Source organism: Dryobates pubescens, chromosome 1, assembly GCF_014839835.1.
Source record: "Dryobates pubescens isolate bDryPub1 chromosome 1, bDryPub1.pri, whole genome shotgun sequence".
NCBI classification, from domain to species: domain Eukaryota; kingdom Metazoa; phylum Chordata; class Aves; order Piciformes; family Picidae; genus Dryobates; species Dryobates pubescens.
In genome coordinates this window covers 46,651,015-46,671,593 of record NC_071612.1, presented here as the reverse complement: position 1 = coordinate 46,671,593, position 20,579 = coordinate 46,651,015, and the positions used below count along the sequence as shown (strand labels likewise).

Sequence of the window (20,579 nt, the reverse complement as noted above, 5' to 3'; positions counted from 1 at the left end):
CAGCTGAATACAGAGGGAAATGCTCTTCAATGATACCTGAGCTCCTCTGGGCTTTGTACCATAATCCAGGCGGTATCATACCACAATAAATTTCTGAAAGGTGTTCAGTTGCAAGGAAGAATTTCTTTTTAAGAGGCTTCTTTGTTTTCCTTCTGCCAAGTGACAGAATGAAAAGGAATGCAAACATTTCTCTCTTACTTGCCATATCACTCCTATTCTCACCCAGTGATGCTTTGTTCTAGCACTGCTGTGTATGTGAAATGGAGCTGGTTTTGTCCTTGCTGGTTTACAAGTCAAAAACGTGGATTTTCTTTTCCTTTCCTGTTTTTGGTTTGGTTTTTTTTCATGAAGAGCTCATCTGATATACCAGAGCTCTAAATTAAGATACTGTGTGACTTGCAGATTCTAAACTGGTGAGCTGCTCAGTTCATTTTGCATATTGTTAGCTGCTACAAATTTCACAGTGCTTTCTGATGTGATGTTTCTCTAATTTTTACTCTACTAAGTGTGTCCTGTTCCAACAGTCCAATTAAGTACTGTTGGCTGTGTTCTGAAAATGAAGCAGTGAAATGACCACTGGAGACACAATGGAGTGAGAATTGTCCTCCTTACACATTTTCCTTGTCCTTAGGAGCTACCTTTTTGTGCTTTTTTTCGTGTTTTCTTTTTCTTTGGGGGAGGGGACATTTGTAGTGTGTTTGGGTTTGGTGGGGGTTTTTTTAAGCTCTTCATCACTGTGCTTGTTTCTAGAGTTCAAACTTGTGGCACCTACCTCATCTACAGTCAGCCATCTGACAGAACGTGTTCTCCTGAAGCAGCATCTCTAAGTTTGTCCCTAAAACACAATTGTCAGCAGCGAGATTAAATAACTCGGTATGAGCAAGGAGGTTGCACAATTTGAGTGGCTGAAGTTGACAAGCCGCATGGCAGATAAACATAAGCACAGCCCTTTTCCTGTTCACTAAGAGTATCATTCTCTAGCTGACATTAGGAACCTTTATTTTTGTAGTACCTAGTGAGCAGGAGCATTATAGCATGAATATAAAATAATTATTTTGGGTTATTTGAAATATGTTTTTCTAGAAGGAGGTTTTTTTGTATGTGATGCTATGTCTAGTCTTGGCACCACATAAACAAATGCTAATGAGAGATTTTCCTAATAAAGCTTACCAATGAGTCTAAAAATGAAGGTGTAAGATGGGTAGACTGCTTAAAATTAGAATGCAGGCTGGTGTTCAGGCAGCAAAGGGAAAGCCTGATTATTTTCACAATGGAATAGTTCAGGAATGTCTCTTCAAGATTGTGATATTGTTGCAGCTTGCTTCCTTACATCATTAATCAGAACGATAAGTGGTGACAGGAGATATTCCACTCGCATCCGGATTGTCTTCCTGATGTACCCATGATGGATGCAGTCATTTTAGAGAAGTCTATAAGAGCAGCATCAAGCAGACACAGACTGTTGTAACTGGGAAGAAAGGTTCTATCATAAATTCTAACCCAGTGAAGAGGGAGATGCTTGCCTGCTTACAGGTTTTTCTTTAGTATGTCAGATTGAAATATGCCAGGAGTCAGGGCATCTTTCAAAAAAAGTTTTATGCAGAACTGTGAAATGAAGGTCACTTCTGCAATTAGAAACCTTTCTGCTCTTCCCTTAATTCATAGGAGGTGAAATTGTTTGGAAGGGAGCTTGTAAGGCAAACTACAAAAGTATAAGATATTTTTATTGCTGCTGCTCTCTCTGGTTTGCATGGTCTAACTAGAATATAACTTCTGTGTGACAAAAGTAGCTTGGTATTTTTCTGTATATCTGCAATATTTAAATCTGCCAAACCTGAAGCTAATTATAGACAGGGTGAAAAAAATGTGTGATAAAGTCCACATGAAGCATTTAAAAATCCCTGCTTCCTCCTCCTTTTTTCAGTATCCTTTTCCAGAAGGGTATGGCAGCAGAGTTAACAATAAACAAGTGTCCTTAGGTATTTTTCTGCTTTTTTCATGCTTGTTTGTCTTAAGAGCCACTACACTGGCACATATGCATCTGAACGCGAGAGTAGCCATACTATGTCAAAGCCAGAGCTGGCTCTCAAAATCAGGGTGTTGCCTCTCTATGGGAATAATAGTCTCGCAATAGAAGATGAAATTAAATGCTGATATTTCTAAATCAGTATCATAGTATCAGTCAGGGTTGGAAGAGATCACAAGGATCATCTAGTTCCAACCCCCTGCCATGGGCAGGGATACCCCACACTAGATCAGGCTGGCCAGAGCCTCATCCAGCCTGGTCTTAAGCACCTCCAGGGACGGGGCCTCAACCACTTCCCTGGACAACCCATTCCAGGGCCTCACCACTCTCATGGTGAAGAACTTCCTCTTCACGTCCAGCCTGAATCTCCCCACCTCCAGCTTCATTCCTGAGAAGTCCCTCCCCAGCCTTCTTGTAGGCCCCCTTCAGATACTGGAAGGCCACAATTAGGTCACCTTGGAGCCTTCTTTTCTCCAGACTGAACAGCCCCAACTCCTTCAGTCTGTCCTCATTATATAGTGTTGTAAATTAGATGTATGATGTTATATGTATGATAAAAAGATTGTTTGTAGGTTTGAATAGCCTTTGGGATGACAACTTGAGAATGAGAGACAATTAATAATTAAGACTGTTATTGGGTAGCATTTAGAGATTTTGGTAGTAGGAAGCAAGAACAGGCAATGTTAGTTCTTAATTGTTACTGAGCTGCAGCTATTACTGGTCATTCAGATCTGCAGCTGCGTGTCTGTAGCTGTTACTGATCATATAGATAATGGATGATATAAGATCCCTTAATTTACAGTTGCCCATAAAATGGTCAGTTCATAATTTGAATCTCAAGATGCAGCTTTTTTCTGAGACTATGGCAATGATACCATCTAAGAGATGCTGAAGACTCTTTTGCACTATAGGGAGGGAAACAGATGCTGCTTGAAGCTAGCTCTCCCATGTAGCCTGTGGACAATTTGTTGAAACCAATTTTCTCATTTCAGTAGAAGCAGCTCCACAGCCTGCAGCTCCAGTGATTCCTCAGGGACCCTTTTGTTTGATGCAGGTGAACAAGGGACAGCAATTCCAAAGTGGCTGACCTTGAACAGAGATCATCAAATCACCTGTTGATAGCAAAGCACCGTGAGAATACCTAAGGCTCAACAAAAAATATCAAACTGCTTTATGTGAGGGTTTTTTAATCTAAAAATGCATTTCTCATATTCCCAGGCAACACATTTTCAAAATGACTGCAGGCAAAAATACCTGCTTTAGTATAAATTCTAGGTATACAAGATGACAGTGATTGCCATCTTGTGTATAGTGATCTTCCTTGAAATGCACAGTACATGCTTTGACTCAGCTACAGCTGCCATAAAACTTTAAAGTGAGCATCTCACATGAGGGTCTTCTTCACTTAATAAAAGTGCAGTTGTACTCTCTTTAATTACAGTAGCAAGTAAGACAGTGTGATTTGCTTGATAACTGTGAATGTGAGTCTTGGAAGATAAGTGCTCTCAAGGGATTCCTGTTAGTAAGTCTCTTGCCAGGTATTGCAAGACATGGGAGGAGGGGTTAATTGATAGCTAAATTAAATCTCTTTTCTTAATATTAAGCAATTAGACCTGGATGCAGGGGAAGCAGTCCTTCAGGATTGCTGCTTCCACACACCTGTGTCCATGTTCAGTCATGCCTGCTATTAAGTTAAGAGGTCTCTGGCCTTCTGCCTGTCTCCACCACTGTGTTTTCCTCCAAGTTAGGTGTTTTACAACTGCAGAGTCAATGCATGGAAACTGGTGGGGATCTTAGTCCCATCTCTAGGAAAGGGCACAGGGAGCATCTGTTAGCTCCTCCTCGAAGAGACAGTCCTAGCATGGCACACAGCTTCCCTGAAGCTGCTGTGGATCAGAAGGCAAGCACATGAAACATCAGACATCTGCCTGCAGCTAAATGACTAATTCCTGGTGATTTGGGAAGACATGTATTCACATCCATTTGTGGTACTGGTGTCTGTGTGGCCTTGCTGAAGGAGAACAAGTAGCTCACCTTTCTGAACGGTGGGAGGGACTATACGTTGTCTGAAGACTTGGGACATCACTGGTTTGATTCTTTGTGCCATTTGTCTTGCAACAATAAGCTTGAAATGTTTTGAGTGGTTTTTTTAATGAAGTTATTTGGCAAGTGCAGGTCTAATAGCCTGAGAAATACAAAATGCACAGCCCCAGGTCTTTAGATCATGTTTTTATATTAACAGTGAACACAGCTCCATTGATGGATCTTTTCTGAGAACATCCCTATTAATAATGTTCAATATGAGTAAAGCATCATCTTGGAAGCCTGCCGTAAATGTTTTGGAAGTGGCATGCAGACAAGAATGGGTGCAGTTTAATTGTAGTGAGGTTAAAGTATGCTGCAATGGTTCCAAAGATTCAGTGCTTGCTTCAGTTTCTTCTGGAATTCAGACCTTTCAATAGTTATTAATTCTGTTGATAAAACTGGGTGTAGTAACCAAACCAAGGCAATTGTCAGACTACATGGTACTGAAGCATTCTACTAATGCCAACAGTGACGTAATCTTTATCCACTTTTTCATTAGTGTTTGTGATATGCAGAAGTCAGCTATTTTATAATAGAGGCAGATATGAAAAGAATATTAACACCTTTTGGATCAGTACAAATTGTTAGTTCAGTGGTAGAAGCCTTTCTGAAACAGAATAATCGTAAAGATTTCACTTGTTTTGGTGGTTGTGGCATTTTGTACTTTTGAGATGCTTTAGGGATCTTCAGGTTAGAAATATTAAAGGTCCTTATTTTGAGTATAGGTAATTCTGAAGATGTGTTTTATGGAAACTTGCATAACTGTTTTCCTAAATAAACTGAGTTACCCGGATGTTTTTGTTAGAGATGACCCATGCTGTCATTTTTGACAGTACCAGCTGTGTCCTCTCTATAGTACAGTTGGTAGGTGTTAAAGTTGTTAACTCTTTTTTAAGCAAAGTTTTGAGACTATAGGAAAACCTAATCCAGACTACTCCAAGTTCTGGTCATTTACTAATTCCTAGAAATCCATACTACTTCTGTGTATATAGAACCTGCTACTCCTTCACTACACATTGGACTATTTGTCTTGACTTCTGTTTTTTAAATCTTGATAATAGTCTTTCTTGTAATACTGTGTAATGATGGTTTAATGCTGACAGTACTTGGCTTAACAATTTGCCTAATCACAGAAGGGAAGCTTCATTTGTCTTGATCTGATGTGCAATAAAAATGGAGGGCTGCAAATTTATGTGGCTTGCATTCTTCATCTTGTTTTGTTTTATTTTGCAGTCCACTCCTTTACACCTAGCAGCAGGCTACAACAGAGTTCGAATAGTCCAACTCCTGCTTCAGCATGGTGCAGATGTGCATGCAAAAGACAAAGGGTATGTGAAAAGAATTGTTTTATATCTGTTTGCTGCAGTTGTTTTATGTTAATCAAGATTAATTATTTCTTTTGTTTCACATGGCAGCGTAATATCAAATGGCTGTCTTGAAGTGCAGCATTTGCTTCTAAAGTCGAAGTGTGCTTCATCATAATAAAATTCAGTTAGAGCCGAAATAACAGATAAGCTGTGATTGCATTTGTTTCAAATCTTCTGTTGCACTTTTAATTTTCTTTTTTAAACCTTGTTCTTTACTTTCAGGCATAGACTACCCTTAAAATCAGGGGCTAATAGTATTTTAGGGAAGACGATGGGGAGAAGATACTTGGGCTTAGTGAAAAAGTGTGCATTGAAAAATCTATCTGTAGTCTCATTTTCTTGTTGCATCTATATGGATGTAATTCCAGGTAACATCTGTAATGCTCATGTGCTTATAACTAGTGGTTCTCAGAGACCTATCTTGATTTATGTTGCAAGCAAAAAAATAAAGATATAGTAGAAGATAAACTATTTCTGTAGTAAGTTACCTAAGATACCAACAAAAAGTGCACAGCAGTCAGAAACCTGGAATCGTATGGGTTGTACATCGCTCTCAGCCATATGTTTCTGAAATCTAAGATGATGATTTTTATGATGGTCTGATAGGAAGACTTAATCCTAACATTGTACAAATTGACCCATGGTTTAAGGCAAGTATTTTGTATTCAGAGTCCATAGAGGTAAGATTATTACTCTGTGTGTGTTCCGTCTTCATTAGCAAGCTGAGGCACGTTCTGTATCTTTATTTTCTGCTGAGTCCAGCCTGGTGTTAAAAGAGATTTTAAATTAAGGTCCTAGCACTCATCTTTTTTATTTTCTTCCCCTTTCTTTCCAAAAGCAGTCCCAAGTGTACTTAAACTTTTGGAAGATTTTCTGTTTGTAGCACTTTTGTCTGTATGTTTACCCCAGTGGCTTTTTTGTTTAGAATAGTGAAATGTAGGATGACACGTTATGTAAATCAAGAAAAACCACAGTAAAACTGCATAGATCATCTATTCAGGTAGCTCCAACATTGTTAAGCAGGCTTTAGATACCTCACATCTTTCTGAGATCTCTGCATCACGTGGTAGAAAATTCCAGTGTAGATGCTTTGATGGGACTGTAAAATATGAGAATTGTGAAAAGTAATCAAGTTGAACTTGAGTGGTGGATGGGGAGAGGAGAAATGAAAGGAAAAATAATATACTTACTTTGTACTGAACTACCCAAACATACTTGGATGTGCCTGACATCCCACTAAGCTCACACTTTTTTAGTAGCATCACACATTTACAATCAGTATGGTGTTTTATTTTTCCTTGCTATTTCTTACTTATACATAATTTGTAAGTAATTATGCTACAAAGAAATTTAATTAATCATCTGTGGAACTAAATGAGGTTACATTGATATTATAGACTTATTAGATTCTCTTCAATGGGATAGCTTCAAGAGAGTCCAGATAAACTGTGCAATATCTTCAAAACGGTCATTGCTTCTGGTTACTCTGAAGAGGACCACAGCCAAGGAAGCAACTCTGTCCCTTGGTCCGTTTTTTGTCTTACTGCTGTTTCACACAAAGTCACAATGTGCTGAAAAGAAAAGGTGGGATGTTCTGTAGAAGTAGATAGCTGGACTGCTTCAGTAACTGCTTTTGCTGATGAGACCTTGAGGGCTTCATTTTGGAAGGGCGCAGGTTTTTTGAGTGCTCTGTCTCACATATACACCCATAAGTTGTAGTTAAGAAAAGTAACAATGGAAAATAAGAGAAAATTTTCCCTCAAATGTCTCTCCCATGGTAGGTGCAACACTGCTTCTGAGAGCATCTGCCTTAAAATAAAGTTCACCCTGTTGTCTAGTACTTGCTGTCTTAATGCTCTTTGAGTTAATTTTGCAGTTCTAGGAATCATTCTTTGTATTTTTCATAAACAGTGAAAGGTTGGTTGTTGTTATCAGTGTATTATGCATACTAGTTTGTTAAACCATAACAAGCCTGTCTTGTTTAAATCAAACTGTTTTTATCCTCTGTAATAATTGTCCTCTTCACATCTCCTTTTCAATACATGACTTTTTTATTGCATGGAATCATCTTGTGCTTGTGACTAGATCTCTGTTATTTACTTTACTAGTGTCATTTTTAGGTAAGGCCTCCAATAATACTTCTAAGAGTCTCTGTAATTTTTGTAGCTTGCATGTTTAAATAGGTTCTACTGTAAAAAAAAAAAAAGGCATAAAATCAGGTCATTCCACCATTTGGAGCAGCAATTACAGTCTGCTTTCTATGGATATTTGTACATCTTCATAACATACCCAGAAGTTATGTTAGCGTTGTCTGGGGAGTTTTGCCTTTCACATAGCATTTTAAATAAACAAGGGTTTGTATTTATGCAGAAACAGAACACTGACTTCTCTTGAGAAAATTGAATGTGAAATGAGACTTTGTCCCCCCCCCAATAGCTTTGGGAAAGATCATTTCAAAGCAAATTAATGCTAATCTTAGTGGTAGACTAAACATCTGTGTCCTATTAGGACAAAAAAAATAATCAAAACCCAAACCAAGAATATTGTAACTAACGTGTTGTTTTGGAAGGTTAGAGTTCTGTATTAGTTTGTGACTATTAAATTTTAATATTTGAATATTTAAATATTTTCTGTTTAGTCTGATTTTTGTTTATCAGCAAAAAGATCATCATTCCTCCTTCTTTGAAAATGCTGTCATTTGTCTTCTTCCCTATAGTGGTCTTGTCCCTCTTCATAATGCATGTTCATATGGACACTATGAGGTTACAGAGCTGCTGCTTAAGGTAAGCAGAAGAATGGAAAGTAATTACTGTAGATTTAAATGTGTTAGATGAGATATGAACTGTTTGTATCAGAGTTGAAAATAGTTGTGTATTGGTTTTCTTTTTGTTGGGTTGTGGGGTTTCTTGTGTGGGTGTTGGGGGGGTGGGTGTTTTTGTTTGGTTGGGGGGTTTTTTGGTGTAGTAACATGAAAAAAATATTTCATAAGCCTTGCAACTTATGTCAATATATGTGGCTTTTTCCTTACCTGATCATCTTTGGTCAGAGTTTAGTTTATTTGGATTTTTATGTGGAAAGGTGTGTTCTACTGAAAAACTAGCTTACACATGCTTCAACAGTGTTCTTACATACATGTGTTTTTACAGTTACTTTTTTGTGTGTGTGTTCACGTGTGAAAGAACAGAGCCAGTTTTTATTACAAAGCAAAAATCTGTAACCTTCTAGTTGTTGGAGATGATCTCTTACTAATATAAATCTTTCTTTGCTGTGCTAGCATGGTGCCTGTGTGAATGCTATGGACCTCTGGCAATTTACTCCCTTGCACGAGGCTGCTTCCAAGAACCGTGTGGAGGTCTGCTCCCTCCTGCTGAGTCACGGCGCAGATCCCACTTTAGTCAACTGCCACGGCAAGAGTGCAGTCGATATGGCTCCAACACCTGAGCTGAGGGAGAGACTGACCTGTAAGTGTTCAGACTAGAGACAGTTTTTGGTGGATGTAAAGGGATGCTTTCTTTCCAGACCAGCTTCTTCATACTTTACAAATAGATGCAAAGCAGCAGAGTAACTGCCATGTGTGTCTCTGAGTACACAGATACCTCTAATATATTTTTGTGATATTGCCTAGTTTTCTAAGGTTTAAAATATTTAAGGCACTGCTGCGTCTGGTGACCATGGGTATTTTTACAGTTAAGTCACATGGGAGCCTCTATATTCAGGCTTTGTCTTACCCTTAAAGAGTAACTTCCAGAAGGTAGGTAGCTTCAGTATGAAAACTTGGGAGATAGAAATTCCAGCACCTTCTTTTGTAGTCCTTGCTTATGTTGTTTACAAAACAATGTTTTGGCTCTAATTTGCATTTGCCTTTGCCCTCTTGTGGGGATTAGTTTTCATATTGTTATAAACTGTAAAAGATAATTAAACAAGACAGGCATGGAAACAAAGCATTATGGTGTTACAGAAAACTCATTCTGAACTCAATTGTAAATTGGCTTTTGATTTTTTTTTTTTCTGTCACCTTTCCAGTATGGCATAAGTCCCCTGACACACTAGGAATATGATCCTGCACTACTCACAATAACAGCCAGTCAGGTTGAAGGTGGTGAGATTACATGCAGCAGAAAACTTTGCTCTGGAAGAGGGATGTCATTTATACCTTTTAGCTACTTCTTTCTATTTTGTGCTACCTTGGATAATGCCTGTAGCTTTAAGGCAGAGTAATTTAACATTTGTTTAAATTAGCTAGCAGAAAAAAAAGTGAATCTCTATTTATACTTCCTGGAAAGGAATGGGGAAATACTTGTGTCCATTAATGTCTACTGAAATGTGTACACAGATATGAATGTTATGGCAAATTTGGCAGTATGTTGATGGGAGATATTGTATAGCCAGAATAACATGTTTAATATACTATTGAGTTACTTGGTTTTATTTCACAATATTGTTTGTAATTGTGCTTTAAGTAATTCTTTATTTACAACATATTTGAATTCTATTTGAGATATAAACTTAAAAGTTATTTTTATTTCTAAATCCACAAATGTACCAGATCTTAAAACAAGGGTGGGAGAAAAAAAAGCCCCTCTTAAAAAGCTTATAGAAGTACAACACTGACATTTTTACTGAGCTTGAGCTTTTTTTCCCCTTAGTTCCAGGATCAGAAGTCATTCTCGCTAACCTACCTTTCATTTGTACGTTTAGGAGAAAGAGTTTTAGTCCCTCTCAAATTAAAAATTATTCAAAACTAAAATGACCTAGTTGGTGAACTGAACAAGATGTGACACTGAAAATAACAAAACTACCTCTCTGTACTTGTAAAGAGAGAGCTGCTATCAAAACCTGTTTCATCTTTGTAGCAGACTGGCTCCAAATGCTTAGTCAGTTATGTTTCTTTAAGAACAGTGCCTTAATATTTCATATTTAAGTTTTGTATATAAATTATGCACATTTCTTCAGGCTTACATTGAATTATTTGTAGTTGTAAATAGAAAAAGGTTTTTGAAAAGCAATTGTAATGCTTTTTCCTGAAGAGCATGTGATAGCATCATGCTCATTTGAACCCATAACACAGATAATTCAGATGGCATGTATGCATTTCATATCAAATGGGTGGAGGATAAGAAGGAGAAAGCTATAAGGTTTTTAGTGAAGGAATCGCTTCACCCCTCCTTTAGAATGTCCCTTTCATTTCAGTAAACCATGTTTCATGTTCTGTGCCCCAGGTCAGCTACTATCTGGAAATGTAGAGAAGTATTCTTATTTTTTCTTAATTGGGTGTAGCTACCTTTCTCTGATAACATTAATAAATGTGACATGTTGCTGAATATTAAATGCATCTTTTTTCTCTAACAGATGAATTCAAAGGACATTCTTTACTGCAAGCAGCCAGAGAGGCAGACCTAGCCAAAGTGAAAAAGACACTTGCTTTGGAGATCATTAATTTTAAGCAGCCCCAGTCACACGAGACTGCACTGGTGAGATTATTTAGTCAATCCATTTGTTTTATGATAAATGTGGTGCTAGTGCTAGTTGACGAGTTTTATTTCTATGCTATGAAAATATATTCATCATCCAAGGTAGAGGGTTTGTCATCTAACACTTTAAAATTTAATCAGTGTTATAGAAACACACCATATAATTGTTCAGCAGCTTTTGTTTGCTTCTTGGTGGATTACAGAAGCCCTCCAGCCACTCATTACCTGTTCATTGTTTGCTTCTCTTTTGCTTTTTTTCACATCACCCTTATTTTTTTTTGGTCGGTTGCTGTGGTCTTTCTGGGGTTATATTCTATTCCAGTAGCCCAGTGCTTCCTTAACATCTTATTTGGACATACCAGGATTACAAATTTCCTTCATAGGATATGTAAAATTGTAGGGAAAATAGATGCTATGTTTGTATCATAGGATCTTACAGGACTGGAATAGTATTGACAATACCACATGAGCTATGGAAACTTGATGTCAAGATTTTCCTGCCATTATCCTGTTCTCGTCTCATTGCTTGAAGAAGCAGTGGAGGCAAAGAACACAGCCAGTACCCCAAATGCAGTGAAGATGTTGAAGTTGAGAGGGACTGATATTACTAAAACCATTGTAATTATGATACTTTATTCCAAGGGAACATTTTCTTCACAGTGGTAGGTCTCATCTGTAGGCATACACCTGTGAACTTAGTGTTCTAAACATTGTGATTGTGATCAGAACATCAGGTGTTGAATACAAAGCATCCACATGCTGTGTTCTCTCCATGGAGGACTTAGCATCCTAGACTGAACTTAGAAGCATGACAGAGAAGAGCTACTTAGAGGTTGAACTTGAAGACAGTAGGAAATTTGGTATGCTGTTATCCTTTCTTCCTGACTAAATCAGCTGTTAATGTGTGGCAGCTCTTTAGCTGTGTGATGATCACTTCATAGTCCTGCTTTTCTCTGCCTGCTCACTCTGCAGAAATGACTAGACAAAAATGGGATATTTTAGCTCTAGTGATGTCTTTGGTTCACTGTTCAGTAAGAGCTTGACTGTGATCTCTCAGTTTTTGCCTTGTATACTTGAGATTTCCAGAATCATGTGAGGCTACAATCTAACTGAGCTTATTCCTGTTCAAAGCATGGTACCTTTACCATGGGGCACTGGAGGCTGTGCTCAGTTACCCCACAAATGCCAAAGCAAGCACCTGCTTTGTTTCAGCACTGCTCAGCAGTTTGGCAATATTGCAGTACTTGGGTTGTTTTTAACACTGGCTCATGCTGTTGGCAGGAAATGTGAATGGCTTATTGTCTGCAATACTGCCACTCTTCAGAACAAGAGTTGATCTTCATGTTTATTTACAATGCTTGCCTTTGCAAAACGTGGACATACTCTGGTGACTAACAGCGGTGTGGAAGCTTACATGGCACTTAGTTCATAGGGAAGGCTGAAACTGGGTTATCGGCACTACTGCTACTTCTTATCATTCTGTTTGGGGGACATCTCATTGTAAAAGCTATTGTTCTGTTATTGGAAAGTTTGAGAACTCTTTTGTAGGAGATGATCTGCTTTTTATGTGTTACTGGGTTAAAACATAGGTAAACATTTAAACAAAGATATTCAGAAGTATCTCCTGTTTCTCATAGTCTGCTGTCATAAGACATCCACACTTGAGACAAGCATTTCTGGACTGATTTTAAAGCGTGGAGTTGAGCTTTTCTGGCACCGTGCTTGTACTTTCAGGCCTCAGGAATGCATTAGTAGGGCTAGTGTTGAAAATGTCAGAGCAGATTGAGTTTAGTCTCCATAGAGGATCAAAGTAAAAAGTGGGGAACGTAGAGCTTGCTTCTGGGTGCCAAATGCACAAACCAACCAACAAGCTGACCCGAGCCACATGCAGTAGGCTAGTTACACCTGGCTAAAGACTAAATAGTGTTCCCACTAGGGCAGATTCGAGCACTGAAGAGCACTGGGTGAAAGACATCTCTGTCTTATAGCACAGAAAAGAAAATACTCTAAAAGAACTTTATTGCTTCATTATTACATAATTTGTAACTTGATACATAACAAATGCTGTTAGGTTAAGAAGTTAAGTACTCACTGAAACAAAGAAGAAGCAAAGTAACGTTCAAAAGTCCCATTAATCTGATAACAGCAGCAGAATCTGAATGGACCCCTGTTTCAAGCCCTCTGTCTTTACCTCCTTTGTGCTTTATGTGCTGTTTTTGTCCTGGCACCTTGTTAATGTAGTTGGGAAGGTAGCACTTCTTTTCACAAGTGACAAATAGCTTTAAAGTGAAAATTGGTTTTATGAGTAGAATAATTCAGTATTGACCACTAGCTTGTGTTTTGTTCAGTGTTACATGTTTTGGCAGAAATACAATGGTTCTGTTTGTAAATTTTGTAGTCTGGTATTTAGCAGAATGATTAAGAGAGTCATGGATCTTAATCTCTTTATCATCTGTGTAGATGAAATATAATTTGTATTTGCTTTTTTTGCAGCACTGTGCTGTGGCCGCTGTGCATCCCAAGCGGAAGCAAGTTACAGAGCTATTGCTCAGGAAAGGAGCAAATGTTAATGAGAAAAACAAAGAGTAGGTTTCTGACATTTTTAATTTTTGCAACAGACACTGTCACGCTAGCAATGCTACACTAATATTTTCCTTTCCTCACTCCCTGCCAGTTTCATGACGCCTTTGCATGTTGCAGCTGAAAAAGCTCATAATGATGTCATGGAAGTTCTGCATAAACATGGAGCAAAGGTAAATATCCTTAAATGTATTTCATTTAATGCAAAAGGCAAGAAGAAGAAAAAGAGGTAGATGCTTAAATTCGGTGTTAGTTTTTATGATAGTTGCTGCTTTTTCTTCCATGTGCTTCGTGCTTCTCATGTTAACCTTGAAGTGTGTTTGTCATAAATCAGTACAAGACATTCAGGAATCCCATTTGAAAACTCGTATCTTCTCTTGAGGTAACTCAATACAGGCTTTAGAAGTCTAGCTTACTTTTTTTTAAGTGAATCTTTCTACTCATTTCTAATAAATGTGGTCATTAGGTGTCTATTGTTGCTTTGTCTTCTCAGTTGAGTAGTCTGGTGCTGGGCATCTCTTAGCCCTTGTTTGTTTCTTATTCTCTCATTCAAGTTGGTTTGCCATGCCTTTTAGCCACTGATAGATGCTGACCAAAGTAATTTGTGAGCCTGTCGTGAAACTTGCTTGAAAACACATGACTCAGCAAGTTATTAGTTAAAGGCAGATGAAAGTATAACTGGCTTTTAGGATGTCTCTTAAGCATCTTCCAGAGGTATTTTAGAATAATCTTTCTCCAAGTTCTAGGACCAAAATTCATATTCATGGTAAAAATATACTTAGCTACCTAATTTTCTCAGACACTCTTCCCGGTAGATACTCTCTTCACGTTGGTTAAATACAATAAACTGCCTGCCTTTGTTTTTTTTAAGGGGTTTTATGTTATTATTTTTGAGTTTTCACCTTCATTCAGGTGAAATGAAACTAGAAACTAAGAAATACACCTGTAATAATCTAGAGTGTCACTCTTGATCTGCTAGGAGGTACAAGCAATGTAATTGTATATAACGTATTGTAATTTATAAGCCTGTGTGAGAGACTGTTGCCAGGTTTCAATAGATGATTCATGTCTGTAGTACTTAAATGACACTATAAAATAGCTTAACAGCAATACCATGACAGAATTTATCATATTTGAGAATCCTGATGCAGTAGTGACATAATAAAGTCTTCCGGGGGGGAAGCAGGGCCAGAGGTCTCTGATTTAGTCATTAAAACTAGTCTTTACCATTTTCCCAGCTTCACTCTTACAAGCATACCTATGCACTGAAAGTGAAAAAAAAAATCATTTTGGCACAGGAATTGATACCTCAGTACTGATTGTACTTGGGTAGGCACTGGACTGAACATGCTGGAATTTCAAGTGTATTGCTACACAAGTACTACTTGCTTTGAAATACAAGGAGGTGCTGTGTACTGAGGGTTTCTGGAAAGCCTGCTGCTATACTGTAGTTATTTAAATTAGTGCTCCCTTGAAAATCTTTCTCTGTGTAGCCTAGTTAGGAGCAAGCTCAAAGACACCATTCATACTGTAACAGTCCCATTTTGTTTGTGTCAATAGCACATTCTGATAACAGTTTGTAAATCTTTTATGTCCTGAACCAGAGGTTCCTAAATCATGATCCAACAGTCAGTTGTGAACTGAGTGATGGTGGCGAGTGGCACAGAGTTGCCTACAGAACCATGCCAAGCAGTGTGTTCCATTGTTTTTCCAGTTGACAGTATTCAAATAGAGGTACATGGTGGTCATTAAAATCCATTCTTTGTCCATATCCTAGTATATGCTTGCTATGTTATTCCAGGGACTGCCATTCACATTTATGATCTAGCAGATCACTTAAGTGCAGGGCAGAAGACCATTTAAAATTAAGCATGTAATTTCCATTCTATAGTGGATCAAGTCCCTCTTCATCGGTGTCCAAAGTTCTTCATCTGTAAAATCATAGTTTTTCATCAGAGGTAGGTCTTAATTGAAGTTCCCCGATGGGATGTGCTCTGGTGTATTAATTGGTTAGCTAGGCATATATGATCACTCTAAAATGTTTGTCTTGCTTGTGTATTATCCTCTGACCTCTTGCTCGTGCTTTAAGTGTAGGCATTTGATTCATCAGAGACACTCCTAACATTGATATTTCTTTGTTTCTGATTGTTTTCACGTGACAGCTTTAATCCCTGAAGTTTGATGCAAGGGTTTGCTTTTTTTTCTGTTTGCTGTGATTCTGGAAACTTGCTTTTATCTTTTTTTTCCCCCCATGCTTACTCTTTTTGTGCCTTGATTTTTATTTTTGTTTTACAAGAGAGTGTTTTCATGAGCTGGTGCATCCCCTGCAATAGCAGCCTCACAATGAATATCCATTTGTTGTTCAAACAGCACTGTCCTGCAGCTTAAATACCTCTTCCATTTTGCTGCTTCCTTTGCTGAAGTGTTTTCAGTGAACAAACTGGTTGTTCTTAGCCTTTGTTTTGGTAGGCTAAAAGCCTCAAATACTTTGCCTTCCCTTGTAAGGGAGCACTGCCATTTCCTAATCATCCTTATAATCCTTCTTTTTACTAGCAGCAAAGAAAATCTTTGAGCTCAGGCAACAAGAATGGAGTTCATTTACTCACTGCCTTACATAATGGCACTTCCATATCTCTGCTGTAGATGCTGGACTATTGTGTATTGATACCATGTTTGCCCTTTTAATAATCATAACAGAGTAGTACTCTGACCCTTCCTGTAGTCTTGTAGTACACAAAGAATATTGATTATTTTTTTTTGCTGCTTCTTCATGTTCATGACCTCCAGCATTCTCCTACACCAAGACCATTAATTAAAATATTAAAATTATCCCACAACCCATCACTGAGCAGCCTTCCTCCTTTCAATATGTTCAGTTCCCATGTGATCCAATTTCAGATACTTACTGAAGTGTGGATGGATGAGAGCTACTATATTTTCTTTATTTTGCTACCATTTCTTTCATCAAAGGAAAAGTACTGTTTAAGTCAGCTTTAATCTATCTTCTGGAAACCACTGATTATAGGGAGAGTAATAATTTTCAACAAGTAGCTGGGGCTTCAAAAACCGTGGAACTTTCTTCTTCTGAAATGCAGAAGGCAGACAGCTGATCCACGAAAAAACATTCCGTAATGGATTTAGGAGACAAAATCATGTGAAGTTTTGTAGATTGAAAATGATTTGTGATTGTTTTAGCAGTAGAGAAGCAGTTCTGCTGTTTTCCTGAGGAGCAGCAGTGATTTGTTGTCAGACAGCAGAAGTGAGGTAACGTGTAAAGTAAGCCTTTTTTGAAAGTGGGCTGAAGTAGGGAATTTGCTGAGGATGAATGAGATAGTTAATGGTCTCAGAAGATTTTGATTAGCCTGAATTTTATCACTGTGTACATCTTCTCTCTGAAGTATGTCAGACTACGATAAAAAATGAAAGACTGATTGAATAACATGCTCAATCTAGACTTATTTTACAGAAGTTTTTTTAAGAACATTACAAGGAGTCAACCTATACTTACAGACTGCTCATTTCAGTGTGTCCTGCTGTGCCTTGGCTTGTACTGAGGACATAATCTAGATTTGTGATTTGAACTGTCAAGAAGTTGTTTGTGCACATCATTTGCTCATCAGTATGGCATGTCTAAGCAATGCCAGTTCATGGTCAGTGAAGATATTTTCATTAGCTTATTCCTTGAGATGACAGAAGTTGACTGTCAACTGTAGATCTAAAGCACAGGTGAGAAACCTTGATGTTTCTTGGAATTTTCTTCAAGAATGTTGATCACAAATGATGTGGGTTTTTATGCCATACCTTTTTTTTACTTGTTTGCCTGAAGTGCAGCGTGAAACAACATTTCACACCGCAGCTTATTTGGTGTGGAATATCCTCAAAATATGCTATGAAAATTAAAAGCAGAGGATTCTTAAGGAATCCTCAAATAAACTTTTTTCCCTTGTTAGTAGACCCATGAGCAAATATTCAAGTGAAGTATTTTTGAAGATGGTCAAAATACTTTTTTTCAAAGCAAAATTCATTTGAACATGGTGAACTATTGAAAAAGTGTCTTTCATTCTGTTTTATTGTTTTGCTATATAGTTGGATATCTCTTATAACTAGCTCCTTGTCTGAATTTACAGATACATGGGAAATCTAATATATTCAGAAAGATATTCGGCTTTCTAGCAGTGCAGAAGGAAAGGATTAAAGTCTTTTCTGAACTGGAATGATTGTTGGAAAGAAAGACCTGCAAGCATGCAAGTTTCACTGGTATCTTGGGCAAGTGTGGAGACGTTATGAATGCTATTTGTTTAACTGTGTATGTTTCTAAGGGATAATGTTGAAACTATTCTTCTGAAGAGAAAGTGAGCCTTTCCAGGCTTGTTTAGATAGCATCCCTATTCATAATCATATCAGAAACAACTTCATTCCTCTCTGCTGGAAGGACCTGGCTTTGTGGATCTTTGCATAATACAATTATTTCTGTGTGCTGGAGTAGCATGTTGCCAGCCTTTCATGATCATGAATTTGACAACAGTCACCATCTTAACTAGGCTCACACAGCAGATTTAAATAGTTTTGAATAACCTTCTTCTGTTACATTCGTTTCCAACAGAAGAGGTATGATTTTCTCAGGGAACCATAAGCATCAAAAACCTAAATTCCCTTTTGGAAATGCAGCCAGTTCTGGACTATGATGGTTAATAACATGCAGAGTTGTGATTGTGTGGTTCAGCTTTTCTCACTCCTTAAAACATCCAAACTTAGTGACATTAATATCAAGCTTTTATGCCAAGGGACAACTGTGGAACTTATAGCTGGATCATTTAGGAGCTTTCAGAATCGAACCAGGCTCTTTTTCTTTTCCCTTTTTATTTTCTTTTTTTTTTTTTGTCCTGACAGAGCTTGAAATAGCCACCAGCCTCTCTTCACTCATATCTTGTTTATTGTTAGTGAAGCTCAAAGGCACAAGAAATACTGCATATTATCTTCAGAACAAATGCAGCAGAGAATGCTTGTGTTGGGCAGGGAAGGATACCCTGGTACTGGAACAGCTGGCAGAGCACAGCTTCACTTGTGATTTTTAAAACATACATCATTTAGAAAGGTTTCACAGAGAGAAGTGCAGTACTTCAAGGTTGTTGCGTTTCGGATTGCTTCAGTGTCAACATGTAGTAGCATATTTAAAGCATTTGATACCAATAAGAAGCTGATATGCTTTTGATGTCTTGCAGAGGATGTTTCCTGAACAGGTCTCAGCTGTTACAAGTGCCTGGCAGCTGAGAGAATATTGCAGTTGCTGTGCATGCTGCTCTGAGACAGCAGCAGCAGTGCAGGGAGGAAAAAAATCTCTTCAGTGTTTGACATACGACCATTTTGATTTCTCTACTGTATATATCCAGGATGGGGAAGAGAAAAGAGGTGAAAGGAAAGAACAGAAGGAATTCTGCAGTACTACATACTGCACAGAATGTTATTTTTCCACCAAAAAAAGGGCTTAAAAATGCTTTTCATTTGATAACTGCATTCTGCTTTTGTGTATGTAGTTCAAGCAGTGAAGTGACTGGTTCTGTGCTGAAGTGTGAAGAAACAAGAACCACTGTGCTGTGGAATAAAAGCTTTCAAACCTGTCATTTTAAACTCCTTGCAGAAAACTTTGCGTGAAGTAATCCAGAGTTGCAGCTTTCTAGTTTCAGACTGCTTATAAAGGGGGGGCAGGTGAATATTTTTCTTTTTTTTTGTATTAGTATAGCTGGAACAGTCTAGTGTGGCTTCTTGGAACACAAGGCTGTACACGTCGGACATTTTACATTTTGCCAAGTAGAGTTTAAACTTTAGCTTTGAATTTGAAATGGCATACGCTTTTAGACACAGTAGTGGGCAAGCATACATCTTACCAGGTTTGATTTTTATGAAAGTTTGAATTTCAATTTTTAATGCTCAAATTGATTTTCACTTGGAAATGCAACCTGTTGCCTTCAGCCTTAGTGCAGTACGTTCATGGGTTGGTTTTAGACAAGTGCTACGTCATAGTTAACGCATTCCCCGTGAATTTTTCCTGCAAAGCTTAATTCTGCTCCTGAGGGATAGAACAGCTTCACATGGTGCATGCACCCCTCTGTCAGCTGCTGCCCTCGTTGTACCAGGAGTAAGCAGGCATTTCTTCAAATGGCTGATACTCTTCTCCCACAAGAATCGATTGCTGGCAAAGATAATTATGTGGAGGTGAAAGGAGACCTGCATACGACATGTGAGATGCTGGATCTGATGTCTCTGCCAGTGTTCTTTTCAAATGAATATTAACATTTTTTTCCAGGTATATGGCCAGTGTTGAGTTGTGCAGCATGAGTGTCTTGCTGCTGTTCTTCAACAGTTTGTTCACTGCAGGAACATTTAATACAGGAATTCAGTGTTGCAGAAGATGTTAATCGTGATTCTTCCTTGAGTTATTAGCTACTTCCAGAATCCAGTAGTCTCATTTCATCCTGCCTACTCATTTCATCAGTAAACCTGTATAGCTCCAGGCTTCTCCTTTCCTTTGTGCCCTTATCAGTGGTGAAAGGTATCCAATGTCCTGAAACAGATGAGGATCATCATCTGAACAAAATGGTGGATTTGGGACATTCAGCATCTTGTTAATATTTATGGTAGCAGTGAGTTTTTATTTAAAACAAAACTTTTAGGGAAATCCCATTAGAGTGACATGAGCTGAGCAGTTAGAAGAAAGCAGAACCATTCTCCTGTACACCTTCCTGCAAGAGAGGTTTGTGATCTGAGAAATTCCTGCTTTAGCAGCTGGTAGAGTGTTTCAGGGATATAGAAGAATTTCAGATAATATCAAATCACACTTTGCTTTATTTATGTGGTAGCTCTTTCTTCTTTCCTGTGGCTTGATATTGTGGTTGCAAGTATTTTTTACTCTCTAATAGAAGATATTTTCTACATCAATGCTTCCCTAATTAAATTTCATTTAGTTACAGAATATGCATCTTACTAAAAATGGTTGGTTTTTTCCCCACTAGTTTTCATGGCAAGGTAGTAGGATTTGCAGGCTGCCTTTTA

General features: G+C 38.0%; 1 protein-coding gene across 1 annotated transcript in view; it reads left to right on the top strand.

Annotated features, from left to right (window-relative positions):
• Positions 1-20,579, top strand: part of TNKS (tankyrase) — a 123,439-nt gene that overhangs the window by 79,802 nt on the left and 23,058 nt on the right. Inside the window, exons 6-11 of the mRNA XM_054165104.1 lie at positions 5,345-5,439; positions 8,195-8,261; positions 8,753-8,939; positions 10,828-10,949; positions 13,443-13,534; positions 13,624-13,702. Of these exons, the coding sequence (XP_054021079.1) occupies positions 5,345-5,439; positions 8,195-8,261; positions 8,753-8,939; positions 10,828-10,949; positions 13,443-13,534; positions 13,624-13,702 (642 nt within the window). The remainder of the gene's footprint in view (positions 1-5,344; positions 5,440-8,194; positions 8,262-8,752; positions 8,940-10,827; positions 10,950-13,442; positions 13,535-13,623; positions 13,703-20,579) is intronic.